The 18,414-nt window shown below is 29.7% G+C and overlaps 1 protein-coding gene across 1 annotated transcript; it reads right to left on the minus strand.

The window, feature by feature from the left end:
- Window positions 1-15,604: 15,604 nt before the first annotated feature.
- On the minus strand, window positions 15,605-17,943 carry LOC114182159. Its single transcript, XM_028068946.1, has one exon. It carries the CDS (start codon window positions 17,315-17,317, stop codon window positions 15,989-15,991), a length of 1,329 nt encoding a protein of 442 aa, XP_027924747.1. The 5' UTR covers window positions 17,318-17,943; the 3' UTR covers window positions 15,605-15,988.
- Window positions 17,944-18,414: the final 471 nt, after the last annotated feature.

Consider the following 18,414-nt stretch of genomic DNA (forward strand, 5'->3'; position numbering starts at 1 on the left):
AAGGGGTGTCAAGGTATAGGGATTCATGTTCTTATTTAGCTTCTTTAAGACGAGGGTTCACTTTATAGGGTATAATGCAACCTCTGATTGAGGTGCAGAAAACTTCCATAGTGCACTTTATGGATGCACTTTAGAGGGTAAAAATTGTCAAAATGATAGCCAAATAGTATTAAATAGTAGTTTAGTGAAACTTTTTATCAACATGAAGTTTGTTGTGTCGACCGTAGGTGTAACCTTTTATTTAAGAAATGATATTTTTCATAGTTTAAAAATAAATTCACTTTTATTTTTCATGTATTTTTACTTTATTAAACAATTAATATTTAATGTTCAATTTTTTAAATTATTTTTTGCTAAAAATCAACCGCTTTGGTAACTGGGGTCTTTAAAGCAAAATGCATGAATATTTAATATTACTACTTGTTTTTGTAGTTCCATTAGTTATTGGGCCCCACACTATGGTAACATGTGTATGATGCTCACGCAGATTGTGGAAAGAATGTCAGGTTTATCACCACACTCTAAACATGATTCAATTATTTTTAACTATGCAATTAATGTTTTCTTTGATTATATATGTTATCTAATTTATTACTTAATGTATTTACAGCATTTATCTGCTATGTACATTGTGTCCTTTCTCATTCTTTATGGAATTGCCCTCGCAACTGAAGGCTGGGGGTTGATGCAAGTTTAAAGATTTATCCGCCCTTTGCTGGTGCGGCTGTATCAGCAATTACTCTAGTTGTTTCATTTGGGTTTGCTGTATCTCGTCCTTGCCTAACTCTTAAGGTTTGTGAACTCATTGGAATAAGTACTGACTTTTTAAACTACTTTAAAATTGGATGAATGGATTCACAAGAATGAAACTGTGCCAAACTTTGTTCGACTTGAAGTTCTAACCTTTGTATATAATGTACAGATGATGGAAGATGCTGTACATTTTCTCAGTAAAGAAACTGTTATTCAAGCAGTTGCTAGATCGACTACAAAGGTGAGTACATTTACAGATAAGATTACATGGCCCTATTTTGCCAATATGTTTATTTTATTCTTGTGATCCTAGCTTTGTTTGGAGTAGTAGGCATACTAATATTCACAACAGTTATTTTATGCATGTGCATATAGCTAAAACATTTAATCCTTCACAGAAACAATTATTGTTAACCTTTAGTTTACTTCTCTGAAGTTAAATACTTTTGCTATCATTCTGAGAAATTTTTATACTGATTATAGTCGTGTCATGTGAGTATATTTATTTGATAGTATTTTATACATCATCACTCTGTTTCAGCATTTGGAACCTCAAACTTGAGCACGATCTTGATTCCTGTTACTGAATACTTTTCTTATTATTCTTGGGATTGAGTGAATTTTGATGTATCTTCAATATAGATCATCTTGTGGTTGTGTGTTGGGCTCATTTGATGATTCTTAATTAATTGATTGTTACAGGAGGTCAACAACGCTTCATGACAAAAATAGGGATAGTGATAAGGATGATTATCAAGACTGAGACTATGATGTTGCGACATTAGAAAATAACCTAGGTCAAGCCTTCCGTTATGGAATTTACAATAATGATGACATTGAAGAGGTACAATGCATTTATTTTAGGGGATCCTCGTGTTTGCATTTCGTAGTGTAATTTATTATATAGCTCTGAATGGAAGAACCAAAATATGTGGAATTTTTGTGAGATTATTAAGAATCACTTTCTGATATAGTGTTGGTTTATCCTCACAAAGCCCTTAGAATTGTTTTCTTCAAATGGTTTTGTGAACTATGATTCAAATGTTGTCCATTTTGTTGTTGCAAATTTGTGAACTATGATTGAACTTTAGAACACAGTAGATGTTTCTAAATGAATTATATATATATATATATATATATATATATATAATCTTCTAAAGTCTAATATTAGGAATTCTGGGTTGGATGCTTCTATGATCAAAGGAGAGAAATAGGATGACAGGGTAGAGATATGTCTACTGATTTCATGTTATATATGCATAGAGGTGGTCATCAATGATATTATATGAATTTAACTTGTAGTGCTCACATCAACCGGAAAACTATGAGTGTGGATATTATACCATGAGGCATGCATAGAATTATATCCGCAAACATTGTTGACTCATGGGATATCGTAATATGTACAATTTATAAATCACATCTTAAGTATTTATCACTAAAATATTGTTGACTCAACTATTCATTGTGTAGATTTTCAATGACACATCTCCAATGGATCAAGGAGTCTTGAAGGAAGTTCATGAGCAGTGGGCTTCGTTTCTTTTAAGTATTTATATAAGATGATGTTAGGTGTTTTATGACTTATATAGTAATTCGTTTTGGAGTAGTATTATATTTCATATAAACATTAGATTCTATTTCATGTAAATATTAGATTGAATGAGATTTGTTTTTTGGATGTTTTGGGTAATTATATACAGTATATGATGTTAGGTGTTTTATGATTTATATAGTAATTCGTTTTGGAGTAGTATTATATTTCATATAAACATTAGATTCTATTTCATGTAAATATTAAATTGAATGAGATTTGTTTTCTAGATGTTTTTGGTAATTATATACAGGTTTGGTATGTGGTAAGAAGCATAAACGAATTTTTCATAAAAAAATAATAAATCACTTTTTATACCGGTTGAGGTCATACTTGGTGTAAAATGTGTAATTTTTTATACCGGTTGGAACTATAATCGGTATAGTAAGTCATTTTTTCTTACATAACTTTCCATTTCCAAGAGGGCTTTCTATACCGGTTCTAGAAATGGTATAAGAAATAATTTTTTTATACCTGTCATGAAACCGGTGTAGAAAGGTCAAACCTTCTATACCACCTGCATCTACACCGATGCTAGAACCGGTATAAAAAACCTTTTTTAACCGGTATAAAAAGCCTATTTTACACTAGTGGAATATAGTTCTTTTAATAACATTAATTATTTTGAACTTGTTAAACGGTCCTTCACAATGACATTTGAGTTGGATCGTGTCAAAACGGTGCAAACAACTCAAATCTCATCAAACATGTTTGACATGTCAAAAAAATTTAATACAATTGGGTTAAAAGAATTTTATATCAATTTATTTTTAAAGTTTGAACACCAAAATATATCAAAATTTGATACAAGAACGAATCTCAATTTAACCTCTAAATTTAAAGACTTAAAAACATATTTAATCCTACTAAACTTAAGTTTTGTGAAACCAATGTAATATGTACTTTCAATAACAATTCTAATAATAACCATCATATTACTTCAATTGTACTTGGATGCAATGTAATATACAAACCATATCACTTCTAACAATAATTGATAATAATCGATGTAGAACATAGACTAATTATATCAATTATAACTACAATTAATATATCATAAACATATTATATTAATTCAAAGCACAATCCACATATTATATCGAGTCCAATAGTGACTTATGTAAAAAAGTGTGAACTTATTTATGAAATTATTATTTTTTGTTGCATAAAATTGTGTTAATAAATAATAATTAAATAATATTAAAGCAATGTAATATAATAATTTAATAACACTAAATAAAAGTAAAACATTATTTTATAGGTTCTTAACCTTAAATTTGTGTACAAAATTTTTAATCAAATGGCCAAATAATTTTAATAATAATTGAGATGTTTTCAAAATATGTTTTATATTATTATTGGAAAATTATACTATGACTTTAATTTTTTAACTCTCATTTCTTCCTGACATGACTTAGTGTGGGGGCATTTATTCTTTCAAAGAAGAAAAAGACACAATGGTACATTAATCAATGGTTTATACTAAATCACATCAGGAAGTAAATGATGAATCAAAAAATGGGAGTTATAATATCATTTCCATTATTATTTTACAAACAAGTTAATGAACTTGTAACATTAAAACAAGGGTTAAATATGTTTTTTCTTCCTTAAGTTTTAGTGAAAATCGGAATTAGCCGTTCTTTAAAATTTTAGCCCAATATTTAGTCTTTCAACTTTATAAATGCATAGATTTAGTTTTTTTAACTAAATTTTGTTAAGTTTATTTGACGTTTTAAACATGTTTCATGATAACATTTGAGTTATTTACACTATTTAACACATTTTTGCTTCAATGATAGTTGAGAAACGTGTTTGAAATATTAAACAAACTTAACAATATTTGGTTAAAATGATTAAATCCACACATTTATAAAGATAAAGACTAAATTATTCCAAAATTTTAAAAAGGGACTAATTCCAATTTTTATTAAAAATTAAAGACAAAAACATTATTTAAAGGATCGGAACTAATTAAATTTCTACTAAAGATTTGTAAGACTAGATTTATTAAAATTTCAATAACTTGTTTGTATTATCTTAAATATGTTTTGCCGAAATTTAGGTTCTAATAACTATTATCTAAAATATTTTCACATACAACGAATCTAGTTACTAAAATAACATAATTAAGTAAAGGAAACTGTAAAAAAACATCTCACCTAGTCTTATATACTAAAAATGGATATTTTTTATATTCATTAAAATAATTTAATTCTATTTTTTTAAGGAAATTGTTATTAACATAAAGATTACTTGCAAAGTGCTTTAAAATACAGATAATCCTGCTTAATTTGAACAGACAGTATTAATCATACTTAAAGTGGTCGTTATTATTAACAATCTAATGACTAGACCTAAATAAATAAAATTATAATATTGGACATTAAAATAAGAGAAAGTGTATGCAAGTATGAGTAACTTGTTTCTCACGAGGTAAAAAATATTTTATACCTAACTGCATGAATCAGAAAACAACAGTTGTAGATACTCAATTAAATATTATATCTAACAACCTGCAGATAAGTATTCAAATATAAAATATTCACGAGTATCTTTCACTTTCGAATGTAAAATGTGTGAAAAATATATATATAAATGCAGACATACGTATGTATATATCATCATTTATATAAACAAATACTTACTAAAGAAAAGGTACACAAATGGAGGCTGCAACTTGCACATTGCAATCTTATATAGGAAATTGAAATGGAATAAGATAATTTCAGCGTAGTGGAGGTTCAATCTATTATAATCACTGTCTATAAGCTTGTCTTTTATAGAGGTAAAAGAAAATATTACAAACTCGGATACAGTTATATTTCACTTATCATAATTTTCTCATGCAATTTTTTATTTACTTAAATTTAATTAAGAAAAAAGGTTATAGAAGAACTTATTTCTATTATAAAAAAATCATTAAATAACAGCTAATTTTAAAATCAGAATAATAATTATTATATTGACTAAATTAGATACATATATTTTATAAACTAAATATTATTAGTATTTAAAAAAATCTTTTATAATTGGTTTATCAATTAATGTCTAAATTGAGTTTTAACTTTAGTTACCAAAATTTTTACTATTTACTACTATTAATAGTTAAAATTTATTGTTAATATTAGATATCAATTCAAACTTTAATTCACAGACTAATTATAATTTTTTATTTCTTATAAAATCTATTTTATATACTAATTATACCTGTAGGGTCATACAGTCAAAGAAATATAAATTTTTTTTCACTGTGTGACCATATGAGTATTCTTTTACTGTATAATCTTATAGGTACATTAATAATTTTTAGTTTATAAGAGAATAATTATATAAATTAATCAATATAATGATTACTTATTTTTTTTTTAATCTATATAATTTGTTATTATTTAATAATTTTTTTGTAATGTCAAAATTTTCTAAAAGTAAAAATAAATAGCAATGTCTCAAGAGTACATGTTAAAGAATTGTTGTTTTGTTAATTATCAGATGAAAAATTATAAATAAAAAAGTGTTTAGGAAAACTTTTAATTCCTTAAAAAAAACCCTAGATGAGGGGTAATGAAGAGGATGAGGAATAAAAGGCACCTGATTTTTGTTTGTAGCAAAGAAAATACCTTAACAGTAGAATAAAAGAAGAGAGTGCAGAGTGAGTGAGGGTGCAAAGAAGCAAGTTCCTGGAAATAGGAAAAATAGAAGGGAAAGTGGTTGTGATTTTGTGTGATTGCTTAGATGTAGAAATGAAGTGAAAAAAAATAATAATAATGAAAAAAATTTGCATTAAATACATAAGAATTTGTGGATCTGGCTGACTTTATATTTACAGGACCCATATGAGAGAAAAAGTTTTACATGTAGACAAAAGGTTTACTTCACATGGGAGCGTGCATGTGATGTGAATGTACACTTACATCTTCTGTCTACCATGTGGATTAACCCTCACATTTTTCTGTCACCAGCTAAGCAATCCACCAAGTTGATTCTTTTTTTGTCCCCCCCCTCCATTTTTTCTTATCTTACCCCTCTCTCTTCTCTTCTTTTCTTTATATATTCTTCTCCAACTTAACTAATTAGCTTTCACATTAATCACTTCAATTTCAATACTATAACTCACCTGGTTAAGTAGTTATATTCGTCTTGTTTATTGGATCTATTGTTCTATCCGTTATCGAATCGTTATCGGACCATCTAATATTATCTAGTTTCATATTCGAGATGTATATGCTTTGGCACGAGAGGATGTGTGGAAAATTTCACATCAACTAGAAATAAAACAATTTCATATTATATAAGTTGGTGCAAACCTCACTTTACAAGCCGGTTTTGTAAGGTTGAATTAAACTTAAAGTTCACTTCTTAATAAATTCATGTTAAACTATTAAAATATGTATTTGAAAATTTCAAATATAAATTAACTTTTACACTGGGTAAAAATAATAAAGTTGAACACTATATAAAAATAAATCAACAAATTTATTGTCTTAAAATTTTACATTTAGAAATACTCGAATATTATTTTTGTATTTCTCGATAAATCTCTCTCGAAGATTCATCACACACTCTCCATAACCACATATAGAAAAAATTAGGTTTTATGCTACTCACTACAATATCAAATTAGATAAACAAGTATAGGCTTGTATTAAACTAAAGATTGTATTAAACTAATAAAAGATGTGACATAATTAAATATTGTGAGCTTCTTCTTTTTTATTGCAAATGTGTGTATGAATAGAAAGAATGACGTTTAACTTCCTAACTCTTTTTTAAAGTATTTACTTTCATTATTTTCATGATCAAATCATTGTAGCAAGTTGGAGAAACAAGTGATGGTGAATTAAAAGCAATATGCTACCATTATTCTTAGCTTTTTTTTTTCTTTCTTTTTTTTTCTCTCTCAAAAAGAGACACTTGAGTTTTTGCCCCTCTTCCTTACAATAAGAGCTATGCAATGATTCACTCATTCTCTACGAGGATTTTGAGCCGCTATATTAAGCAAAATCCGTTGTTAATCTTTTGATTAATTGACTTTTTTATTTGATCTTTTGCTGAAATTGTGTTCAAAAGTCGATTGCATTGTTTTGTATAGAAGCTTCTTCAGTGGAGTGTTCAACCCTTTTCTCCATTATTTTTTCTTCATTATATCGTGCCTTTAAGAAAGCTTCATTTGGCATATATAATATGTAGTTTAAAGCTTGTACTATGGAGATAACAAATTTAGAAAATATGTTAGTGGAGAGTAAATTGAAAGCAATCATAACCATGTGCAAAAGATTTGGTTTTAATAATAATAATAATAATAATAAGCTTATAACCTCTCTTTCTTAAGCTACCATAAAAAAAAAAAATTCATTCAAGTCTTGTACTATATATTCATTGGGACATGGAAGCATGTGCAAACATCATAAACAAAAAAATCCTTAGCAATCCCAAGGATAATTTTAGTGCTATTATCATTTTTGGGTAATTAATGAACAAACACCATATCAACCACAATTACCAACATTTCCAAATTGCTACTCATTTCAACTATAGTAATGGGAACAGTAAATAGTAAATAGTACAGTAGTAGCTATTTAAAAAAAATCATTGTTTTTTTTATCTATTTACTAGTGAATAATCTGTTCAAATATTAGCAGAAAGTGGTTTATTCATGGATCTTTTCAAACTTTTTGTTTACAAATTTTAAATAAGATCATTCAAAATTATTCTTTCAAATATAAATTTCAACAAAAAAAATATTCAAAAATAAATTTTACATTATTAAATTTTGATGTTGATGTAAATTATACATATAGAGATTTAGATTCTTTTTTATCTTAACCGGTAGTTGTTATAATATCATAATACTTTACATATTATTTGTGAGTATGCCAGTAGTTTTTTCTTCCAAGATATTTTCCTTTTTCTCTTTCTTTTCTTTTTCACCAACCCTAATAAAGATTCAAGAACCACAATTTTTTTTTTCAACAAGAACCACATTTAAACAATGAGTGCGACAGTAAAAGGGCCACAATGTGGGCCCTCGGAAAGACAGCACTCGGAAAAACCCATATTGGGCAAGGAAGAGTGGAGGGCCCATAAGCCCATCACCAACAACTTATGGTAAGGGAAGAAAGAAAGAAAGAGAAGATTACTACGTAACAAAAAAATAAATAAAACTAGTTCCTCTCATGTCAACTTCTTTTCCTTTTCATTTTCATTTTCATTTTCATTTCCCATTTAATTAACCTACCCTTTTTATTACTTTTAATTATTTTCACTCATATCCATTTCTATGGATAATTTGGATAAGCTTGAAATACACGGTTACGTTATTTTCTTAATTTCGTCTTAATCTCTTACTCTTATCTATAACATTCAAACGAAGCAAAACAACCAATACCAAAGTCAAAGAAGGATACTCTTGGATAGGGATGAAAAGTTCTTAAGAAATTGAGCTTGCAGAAGATAAAACCAAAAAAAAAAAAAAAAAAAAGCTAAAAATAAAGGTTGAAAGTTGAGATGAATGATCAAAAGCATCATAGGGAGACACTGTTCTTGAGCCACGTTTAACTTTAGTGCCGTCATTGCTATGTGTCCTTTTTATATAATTTTTTTTTACATGTTTTTTTAGGGTTTCTTTATTCACAGTTTCACACATTTTGATAACTATAGAATGAGTTGAATAGGGTGGGAATGTCCACATCTAGGGCTTCATTGATTCCAATTATCTGGCGTCAGTGACATTCAATATCACCAAGGAAAAAGTTCAAATTCCAATTTAGGGCAAAAGAACAATTTGGTGGACACTATATGTGGTGGGAATATTCATTAACCTAAACATTGTGAACTCGAGTTTAGAAGTGAAAGAAAAGTTTGAGGTAACATTTTTAATCAATGAGTATGTGTGCATGCAATGTTTTGTGGGCTTTGATAGCTCATATACTTTTTGACTTTTTCTCTAACTGTTTAGGGTTTAATGAGTTTTTGAGTGTGATGGTGAGAACATACTCATTTAATAAGATTGAAACTAAAAGTAATAGAAATTCTTGGATCATCTTTGAATGTAATTTGCATTAGTCGAATCAAATCACATTGAATATGTATGCCATTTTTCTTAACTTTCTACAGTTTTCTTGTTTTTTCTTGCCTTTCATTAATACATACCATTTAATTTTAATTCTTCTTTGAAAAAGACCAATACCTGTTGGAACATAGGTTAATCAAAATAAAATGAAATGATAAAGTGGATTTTATCTTTTAAGTCAATCTTGCAAAATTAGTTTGTAAAGTGAGATTTTTTTTCATTTATATACTATAAATGAAGTGTAGAACTAAACATTAATGGATGATCCGATAATAGGAGATAATAGACTTGTAAGTAGAGCTGTCAAAATGGGTTGGAACCCGCGAGTCAACCCGGCTCGCCACAAGTTCGGGTCGGGTTTGGTTGAAATATTTTTACAAATTTCAATACGGGTTGATTTTTGACCCGACTCACCACGGGTTCAACCTGGGTGAGTCGGGTTGGCTTACCAACCCGCAAATAAAGGGTCACATAAGTGTTTTTTGTTAAGTTGGGCTTTGCATTTAGGTCATGTTTTTTTTTAGCCAACACAAATAATTTGTATTTTTGTAATTTTGATTTGTATTTAAATTGTATTGAAGTTTCTTTAGATTTTAATTGGAATTATAATTTAGTTTTGACTGAAAAATAAATACTTTTTTTAATCAAGTTAGCCCGTGAGCCAACCCGTTTAACCCATCAACCCGCGGTGGGCTTGACCGGGTTCGAATATTTTTTGCTTGTTAATAAGTGAGGCGAGTTGGGTTGACTCACTGAGTGATCAACCCGTGATGGATCGAGCTGGGTCAGGCCAGGCACTGGCGGAACTTGGACAAAAATTTCGGGGGAGCCAATTTAATTTTTTTTATATAATTTATTAATCAAAAAAATTTATTTCTTTTACTTAAACCATTTTCATATTGCAATTCACACTTCTCAATTTTTAATCTTTCTAATTAATTGAATTCAAGCAAAATGGTATTCTAATTTCTAGTCCAATTCAAGATTATTAAACTAATTCATTGTATGCACTTGAAAACATAAAATCACAACATTTTATAAGGTAGGATTATACTAATTTGAGAAAAATATAATTAGGGTTCATGTCAATTTCATAAAATAATCCCTAAAATTAAGTTAGTTTTCATACTAATTTAAAGAAAACTTAATTTAGAAGAAATATCATAATGGAAGAATCATAAATCTAACCTACATAAATCATAAATACTTTTTTCATACTAAGATAATGATTCAGGAGATCTTGTGAATATGAGTTCTTCGATCTCTTTGTTCTCCCATCTCCATTTCTCAATCTGTCTTTCTTTTTACATTTACATTTTATTAACAGTTTGATATGAAAAAAACTTTATAATCAGATACAAAACTTTAATCTTTTATTAATCAAGATCCATCAAATTAATTTTTATTTTACTTTTTAAAAATATATAAATAATATATATATATATATATATATATATATATATATATATATATATAATAAAAATAGTATATAAATATATAAATTTAAATTTAAAAAATATATAAAAATAAAAATTAAAAACCTTGGGAGAGTCATGGCTCCTCTTGGTCACATGCTAGTTCTGCCATTGAGGCCAAGTTACCCGTTTTAATAGCTCTACTTATATAATGTAAATTGATTTTATCTGTGATACTTTTGATAAATTATCATAAGACGTGGCAATAAAGTAACATTAACACATTTATAAAGAACGGTAGGTCTTGAAAATAATTTTAAGAGCCAAAATAATATTTTTAAACTAAGTTTAATATTAATATTTAATTTTCATAAAAAGAAATTAGAGTTCACTAAAGTTTCTTTCTTTCCATATTGCATCACCTTTACCTTGTAGGTGAATAAATGATATCGAAAAACCTGTAAATCATAAAACATTTAGAAGGAAAGAGGAGAACAAGTTTTATTTTTATTTCAAAATAATATTTGCTAATTTGATGATTTAAAAAATAAAATGATAAATTACCATAAACTTAATTTATTAATTAAAAAATAAAGTGTTTACCCTCCTAATCATCCATCTTACTCCAATGGGAATGATTTGGTTCTCATTATAGTAGAGGTTGGTGATGATGCTTGAAATGTAATAATAGGATGAACACATATGGAATAGTTTGAAGAGGGACATGCTAGGGATTAGCCACTCAAAAACATCAAACCAGAGATGTGGTACTTTCTGAGCTTTGTCTGCACTCATATGGGTGTAGATAAAAAAAATGACTGAAAAAAATTAAATAAATTTGAAGACATAAAAAAATTATAAAAATATTCTTAGTTAAACTAATTTTAACAAAATATTTGTAAACATTGTAAAAAATTATAAATATTTTTTTGTTAACTTAAATTAACTTCTTTATTCTTATTATGTAATTTTTTTGCATTAAATTTATTTTTTATTCTTATTATGTAATTTTGGTTTATTAATTAATTTTTTAAGTCTTATTTCCAAGTAGAGTTCGATTCTTTTTTTTATATACCAACATTTTTACTCTATTGATTAAATTCCAAAGTATTCAAATAAAACTTAAATTAAATAGAAAAATTGTAGTGTTTTCGAATATTAGTAATATTGGTACCAATAGTTAAAAAGAATAAAGTAACTTATTTACATTATATTCTTCTTATTAGGGCATAATCATGAATTCAAAAGTGTATTAGTTTGAAGAATATAAAGAGTAGATGAATAAAACATAAATGATTACGCCATAGACATAATCAAGTAAGTTATGTTTAAAAATTTCTTGAACAATGTACATTTACAAATTAAACTAAGGGCAAAATTTTAAATTTATCACTTTCTTCTCAAATCAACTTACCATGAATAATAATTTTTAGTTTCTAGATAATGCAATCCAAAAGTTTTTTTAAGAAAACAAATAGTTTTGAAAAAAAAAATTATGTGAAAGGGCATGAAGAAATTTATGGAAGAGTAAAGGAAGAAATTGCCACTTGTTAAAAAATAAAACAAACTATAACTAAATAAGCACTCGTCGTGTTACATGATCGTAATAGCGTGATATAATTGTAGTAGTATCACGTGTTGTTGTCACATTATGTGTTATTGTCTTCATCTCAATTTGATCTCCGTATTTTTATTTAGTTCTAATTTTTGTAAAATTTTTGCAATTTCAATATCATTGTTGTTGGAGAAAAAAAAATGGAATTAAATTGAGACAAAATAAAAATACATAGACCAAATTAAAATGAGAAAATGATATCTAGTGTGACAATGACACTTGGCAATATCATTGTCATATCACACTATCATTACCATGTGACACAACGTCAGCTTGACACGTAACAAATTTTTTATTTTAAAAATTTTAAAAAAATAAAAAAAATCACAAACTGACACGTGATACCTCCTTAACGTTGTTAGTATATTACTAATAGAAATAAACCGATTACATCAAATTTGTTTTTCAAAATAAGAATCAAAATTGAGATAAATAAATAAAAAATTAACAAAATCAATATTTCCTTTAAAAAAAAAAACTAAAGACATAGTTTAACCTTACTAGAAACATTTTAGGATATGTGATCCAAAACAACGTCTCAATCACATGTTCCACAATTTGTCAGAGGGTGCACATTCTCCGGATAGTCAAACCCAATTGCTATCTGATTTTTCTACCTATTGTTCTTACCTGAAAAATTATTTTGCTTTCTAGATCATAAAATCCAAAATATAAAAAATAAAAATTGCACCAAAATGTGGAAAGTCTTGTCTAGAAAATAAAACAAAAAAAAAAATTGCAACAAAAGCACAAGCAATGGAGAAAAGAGAAAGTTTAGAGCTGCACTTTTAGATACCTACGCTACGCCATTGAAGGCTTCTCCACAATTTACGCCGCTTCCACCAACCACCAATGAAGAAATGGAGAAGGAAAGGAAAACTTTCCTTAAAACTGAAATATACTTCACATGGCCACTTTCATATTTCTTTCAAATTAAGGGAGGTGTCAGAAGAAATTATAGGGTGCAGGAAGAATCATCAACCGAAAGTTAGATTAAAGCCCTTCATCAAGTTAATGGCAAGCCCAATATCAATTTCAAAAGGTTCTCTTCCGGGTTTAATGAAGTCGTCTAAATAGGAAAAGGAGATTGCTTTCTGCACCTCCATATTTTCCTTGTTCACTCCAATAGTCTAATTATATTATTGTAGTAATTTGTTTTTCGTTTTTCCAAATTTTAGAATTGTACAATATTTAACAGTACACAACCCAGGAAAAAAAATGTTATACTTTTATACTTCAAATTGTCCATTGTCCATTCTAAAATGTAAATTTTCCAATATATTCTGAATCATATAATTTCAAATGCAAATTTTACGTTTTGAATTGTATATTTCGAAATTTTACCTAAGCTAGATCCATGTATTCTCAGTAACCCTTTGTTCATTTGTGTAAATTTTTCCCAGAAATCGTGTTTCATTCCTATTTTCTCCCTCTATCCTTGCAGCTTCTGCTGTAGCTGTTTTGTTAACTCTAATGATTTAGTGAAGATATCTGCCAGGAGAAAATAAATTGTTATGGGATAAAGGGACAAGTGAAAGCTTGTTGGAGAGACCACTAATGGCAGAGGAGAAGGCAACATGAAAAGAATCAAATGACAGTAAGAGATTAGTGTCATGACATTTTTGTTCTTCTTCCCTGTGCATATATATCAAAGTTCTTCAAAACAAAAATACAATGCTAAACAACAGGTTAGCAGAGATCACAAAGATCATCGTATCACAATGCTACAATCCAGCAACTTAGTACTCATCAAAACCTTTTATATCTAAAATTTGCCATTATCCGAGGAAGACCCAGAAAGGTGAAGATTCCTACTACAAACAAGCATGCAAAAGAAACTGTATGCTTCTTTATTATAATACATCACACAACTATTAGAGGATTAAACAACTTTAGGCCTATAAAAATTTAACATATCATTATAAATCATTGAGTCTCTGTTCAAACAGAAGACGTGATATAGAAGGAAGTTTGGACTTTCAAAGGACATTTTAAAGAAAGAATTCCTCTATTAAAGGGGAAAAACATGGAAGTTAAACTTTTGAAGAAAACTCAACAGAACTAGTCTGATTATAAATTAACAAGACTCCAATGGTATCAACTTACCAATTGAATTATATAAAAATAAAACTCCTTGCATGTTGAGTAGTTAGCCAATGAATGCTGATAAAACTAAACAACCCTCGAAAAGAGACACATTTAAAGGCAACATAGCACATTTGAAACATAGGAGAGTGGTCCAATCTGAATTTGAGCTTGGGAGACAGAAAAGTTTTTGAATCAAAGGGGGTTTGCTTAACTAAAAGCAGACAACATAGCAAATTGAGCAAAAAATGGCTTAGAGGTAATAAAGGGAAAAACACGCCACTCCACATGTTTCTAAGTTCAAATACCTATCATCAATATTACAAAATGATGAGAAAATTAACAAGAATTTTACGCCAAGGTATTAGTTGAATGGTTAAGATGGAAAAAGTCAATTGGGGCTATTTGTGATCACAAACAATTCAAGCTTAAAGGAAATTTTCTGCGCTATTATATGTTTAACAATACTATAAGGTGGTGAATGTTGAACTTTAGAGGGACAAAAGGAGATAAAGGTGAGAGTAGCAGATATGTGATGCAAAATGCTCTGCAAGGAGATATTGGTCTGACATCGATTGAGAACAAAATAACAAAATCGGGTAAGATCATTTTGGGAGAAGTACAAAGAAGGCCATTGAAAGTAATACTGAAGAGAGTTATTGCTAGGCTTTTAATCCTATGAAATGGGGAAAAAAGATCAAGACATGGAAGAAAGATGTAAAGAGGGGTATCATGTTGACTTATCTTTGAGGATTTGGTTCTAACCAAGGTCACCAAGTGTGATAAAGTTTTTGTTGCTGTTGTTATAATGTAAAAAGACTAAAACATGACACGAAATAAATGCATAATCAACAAATATCTTCTCTCATATAATCCAGGGTTCAGGGTACCTTATTCCGGATGGTCTTTACCATTCCTCTCACTAAGAAAGAAAGTGTGTTACACCTGCTTTATGTTGTACTAAAAAGGGGCTTTTGGTCTCAGTAATTTGACACATAAGAACATGCTATTTCGAGGAAGTGACAAGGCATTTCCTTTGGAACTCATTGTCTTTAGCATTTCCCAGCACGTTATCCCAAAAAAATGGCCTAGATCAAAATGATACGATACCAGCATAGTGATCATAGGTTTTTCATTTCTAGACCTTGAAATTTGAACTCATATCATAATGATAAATGCTACTTTTAACTAATTGAAAAGGCATTAGCCACACAGTATATATAGACCAACAGAGCTTCAGTAAAGCCTAATAATAAGTGAATCTCTGTGTGACCTACTGGATTTTTCAAATTCATAAATCTAAACAGCACTAGGGGGTCTCATTCTTTCCTGAGTTTCCCCATAAACAATTGTATACTTTCAACTAAATAAACACAGCTCATAAAAGATAGCTGGAAAAAAGAGGAGCACCGTGCATCTAATGTCTTTACAAAAGAGCATGCAAGACGACCACCTTAGTTAAAGTCAGCAGCCACTCCCTTTCGTTTGAGTTCTAAAGCAATACGTTCATTCTCAAGCTTCATTCTTTCATTCTCCAGCTTCAACTTTTCCAGCTCCCGGTCCTTTTTCTTACTAAACTTCTGCCACTTGAATCTTTGTTTCTCCAGCTCCAACATCTCAACCTGAATCTGCAGCTTCTGCTCTTCTAACTGAAGTGAACGAGATTCAACCCATTGCTTCTGTAACCATGCTGAACTCATTTTCTCGGGTGCAGCTTGATTAACATCAGATTGAACCATATAAGGATATGAACTTTTGTTGTACTCTTGGTTGTTTAAAGCACTGCCAAAAGTAGCAGCATCTTCATGTCCTTGCCCTGCTTTCAATCTCTTCATAGGTCGCCCCGCTTCCCCATAGGCTCCTCTACTATCTGCATGAGTAGCATAATTCTCCTCAAAGTCATCATGATCATCAGTTTCCACTTCTAGATCATCTTCATCGTGATCCTCATGATGAGACCTTCTGACATCATCACTGTCGTGATCATCTCTATTTCTATGAGCCAACTGCAGTGATCGTTGCAATTCCAGATCATGGGGTAAATGCAACCTGTTACAATTATGGTAAGAACACATCTCTTCATAGAACAAGTGCTTTGAGCTCAATATTTTTCGAACCTCATCTTTTTCTTTCTCAGAAAGGTAATCTATCACATCCAACAGAGAAGGATTCTCAACAACCTGACAAGAAGTTCCACGGCCTAGCATATCATTAAGCTTTTTGTACCTCTTATTAAGATCATTGAATTTATCCTCACACTGCTGAGGTGAAACACGATAACCTCTTTCAGCCATGACCTTGGAAACCGATTTCCACTTCCCCTTTTTCTGTAGGACTGTAATTTTTCTCCTTGCGCCACCACAGTCAGATGTTGAATCCTCACCTATGTAAGAAACAGCCGTTATCAGAAGCCTCACCATCTTATCGGTCCACTTCACCCGTTGCCAAGGCGACCCTTTTTTCCCTCTACCTCCTTCATGATGACCATCAACACCTTCCTCAGCAAAGCTTTCATCACTTGGTGAGTTCTTGTTTCTATCGCCCTGACTAAACTCAGTCATTGGCATTGTTTGATCGCAGTTCTGCAAGGTTCCCATTGTGAGAGGAAAACCATCATGAACTGAGGAATGCACTGAAGGGCCTTGGCAAGGATGAGTTTGATGTTGATTCATGGAATGAGGATGGTGCCCTTGCCGATGAACCCTAATTGATCCAGGCAGATCAAAACCACCAAAGGAACTCCCACCTTGAACCATACCTCCCTGAGACAAATTCCCTTCCATTGCTTCTCAGCTCTCACAAACAATAAAAACAGATCAAAACCAATGAACCCACTTCACATCCAAGTCTACTTCACACGCATTTTCAAGTGCTCTTTACAAAACGCAAACATCAAAATCACACAAACCCATGTTTAGTCTATCTTCCAACATATCTTCTGAAACCCACCTATCACTCTAGATTTTCAAGTGAAAACAGCACCCAAATCAAACAAGAGCAGTACAACCCTTCTCCAAAACATAACATGCACCAAAATTCCCAACCCACAGATAAAACTCACAAGGGTTCCACCAAAGTGCTAAAATCACCCACCAGCAGAATAAAGAACAAATTTTGAACAACGATTTCACAACAAAAGCCAAAACCCTTTAAGAGGCTCACCAGTGAGGAATCTACGCAACTTCTTTGCTGAAAATCTGCACAAAATCCGACACTCCAAAAGCAAAGATTGGACCTTTTTCTCGAAATCAAGCCGAGAAACCCGAAACAAAAACCAGCTACGGAAAACAAGACATGTTCATTAACTGGGTAGTGAAGAAGAGCGGCAACATACAAGGAAAAAAATGAGTAAAATGGTGAAGTAAAGACAAGGGTTGGTGTTTTGTGATATTAGCAAGTTACAATGCGACCACGAAATATATTTATATATAATATATAAAGACAAGGGTTACTAAGGACGACAACGCAGAACCTTAATGGTTCAATGTATGAAAAATGATGTGGACCAAGGCAAGTGTGGAATTTTTGTTTCTTTCACAATTAAGAAAAAAATAACATTCAATAATCAAATTAAAGTTAATAATAAAAATTAAAGTTTCCTTAAAAGGTATTATATTCAAATCTTTAGTGCTTCTACGACTTTTTGGTTTCTGAAAATATCTATTTGGTTTAACTTTTATCTCAAATTGTGAATCATCTCAGGAGAAAAACAAATCACGAGCGTTAAGAATTCTTTTATTTGTTAAACTTTATTAAAAACTATAAATATGATATGGGATTCACAATATTTTTAATCAACTTAAACTAATAAAAAAGTGGTTAAAAATATGTTGAGGAGTATAATTTTAGTAATTTTTTCAAAAGTTAGTGATTTCTTTTC

This window comes from Vigna unguiculata, chromosome 4 (assembly GCF_004118075.2).
Source record: "Vigna unguiculata cultivar IT97K-499-35 chromosome 4, ASM411807v1, whole genome shotgun sequence".
Lineage (NCBI taxonomy): Eukaryota > Viridiplantae > Streptophyta > Magnoliopsida > Fabales > Fabaceae > Vigna > Vigna unguiculata.